The sequence below is a fragment of the Aptenodytes forsteri genome, unplaced genomic scaffold (assembly GCF_000699145.1).
Source record: "Aptenodytes forsteri isolate BGI_AS27 unplaced genomic scaffold, ASM69914v1 Scaffold1, whole genome shotgun sequence".
Taxonomy (NCBI): Eukaryota; Metazoa; Chordata; class Aves; order Sphenisciformes; family Spheniscidae; genus Aptenodytes; species Aptenodytes forsteri.
The window spans coordinates 10,624,897-10,627,005 of record NW_008795035.1 but is presented as its reverse complement, the minus strand read 5'-3'; the positions used below and the strand labels follow the sequence as shown (position 1 = coordinate 10,627,005).

The 2,109-nt window shown below is 58.1% G+C and overlaps 1 protein-coding gene across 1 annotated transcript in view; it reads right to left on the bottom strand.

The window, feature by feature from the left end:
* PAX3 (paired box 3) overlaps positions 1-2,109 on the bottom strand; it is a 92,431-nt gene that overhangs the window by 86,680 nt on the left and 3,642 nt on the right. Inside the window, exon 2 of the mRNA XM_009276638.1 lies at positions 1,151-1,311. Within this exon, the coding sequence (XP_009274913.1) occupies positions 1,151-1,311 (161 nt within the window). The remainder of the gene's footprint in view (positions 1-1,150; positions 1,312-2,109) is intronic.

The window sequence follows — 2,109 nt, the reverse complement described above, 5'->3', positions numbered from 1 at the left end:
GGAGCGGGAGGGAGCGTCGCTCTCCGCCCGGCTCCTGGGCCCGAACCTTAGCAAGTATTTCGAGACAAGTAGCCTTGAGATTAATTGTTTTAAGGGCTTTTTTTTTTTTTTTTCCTTTGTGTGGCAGACACACAATACTATTTGGCGAAAAAAGAAAATACCAGCAAAGGGCCGGGGAGATTAACATTTGGAAACTTATGAAACGTAATCTGCATATCCAATTGATTCCCAGCATATCAGTTGAAAGGATAAAGATGCATATCTCCATGATGGATATTGCATTAATAGGCACATAAATAAAGGTTGAAAAGTCATCATCGAAAGCTTTGAACCCTTTTCCATCGCTTTTATGTCCCGTCCGCACGTCTCAGCACCGTCTATATTTAATTTATTTTTTTTTTTTTTGTCCGTTTGAGTTGTTAAGTTTTCATTAATTTACAGCTACAGCGCGTTTGGCAGCCCGAGGAGGGCTCGGTGCGGGGCGCGGGGCTGGCGGGGCGGCTCGGTACCGGAGGAGGTTCTGTGTAAGGACAGGGACAGGGGACAGGACACCCCAGATCCCCCTAACCACCCCAGGCACCCCTGAGGCGAGCCCGGGGAGCGCTCCGGAGCCCCGCTGTCCGGGTCGAGGGGAAAGGAGGGGGCTTTGCCGCTGCCCCTCGTAAGGAGGAGTTTTCTTCCGAGGGTACGTCCGCGGGGATCGCCTTTGCCAAGGACCACGGAGGAAAGGGAAATCTGGAGGGTGAAGGCAAAGCACTGCCGTGGGTGGAGAGATCCGAGGTAGCTCCCGCTACCGGGGCCGTGAGAGGGAGCGAACGCCCAGGGGGGCCCCCTCGGCCGCCCGCTGCCCGACGGGTCTGGCCTCCGGGGGCAGCCGCCCGCGGCCAGGCACCGGCTGTGCCCCGGGCTGGGAGGTGGTCCCCGGGAAGGGCGAAATCCGATTCCCCGTAGGCCGGCGAGGCTGCCCGTGGGACGGGGCCGAAACCCTTAACCCTACAAATGGCTCCCTTTGCGGCACCGGCCGCCCTCTCTCCCCCTGTAAACTGGCAATAAATACATCATGTATTTCACTAACTCCTCACCTTTCTGATTACTACCAGATCCTCCAGTAAGCGATACTACAGCCCCCCCCCCCGCGGCCGCTCCGCACTAACGCAGGCCTGCTGCCGCGAGGGCAGAGATGCATCTGCAGCCTCGGGGCTGAGAGAGGGCTCCGGGCTCCCCCCGGCCCCGCCGCCCGCCCCCAGCTCGGCAGGCTCCCGGGGGGCTCCTTCCAGCGGGCCACGGCGGCGGGGCCGGGCCGGTCCTCGCCTGCAAAGAGACGGGAGGAAAAGGCGCGTGTGAGTCGTTTATTTATGATTTTAAAGACTGCAGTCGAATTTCGGATCCATCCCAGAGAGGGGAGGCAGTACCCCGCCGCGCTCCCGAAAGGGAGGGCTGGGCAGGCTCCCCCGCGCCCACCCGCAAGTCTCACCCACGGGAGGGGAAACGCGCATCTCCCTTCCCCACCTCCCCCGTAGTTAACAGCCCCACTGCAAAACGAAGCGTCTAATCCTCGTTAATTACTTGTAAAAACACCAGTGATGATTGATTCCAGCAGTATCACAACAGATTTCCACCGGGAGTTTTACCGCAGTAAAGAGACCGTGGGGGTTTTACGGACCCAAGGCTGGGACTCATCAAACACATTTGCCTTCGGAGCAAGGGATTTTCACAGCAGCGGCGGGGGGGGACGGGGACGGGGGACGGGACACACGAGGAACACGCGTGGCCCTATGTGACCCGCTCCGGGTCTGCCCACAGGTATCGGGGCACCGGCAAGCACCTAGCCCTCGATCCCCAAGCGTCACCCGGGACATTCCTCCCTCCCTCCCTCCCTTCCTCCCCGCCCTCCATCCAACATGATGGAGCCAGGAATTAACGATATTAAGGAGAAAGCGGCCCTCCTAGTACAGACATTGAATTCATTAATCGGTATTTCGCCCGCAGCTATATGATTTCACCACTTATTCTTTTAAAGATGAACTGGATTAAAATCTGGGAAGAGAGAAACTGAAAGAGACAGAAAGGGGGGGGGGGGGGGGGGGGAGGGAAGGAAGGAAGGAAAGA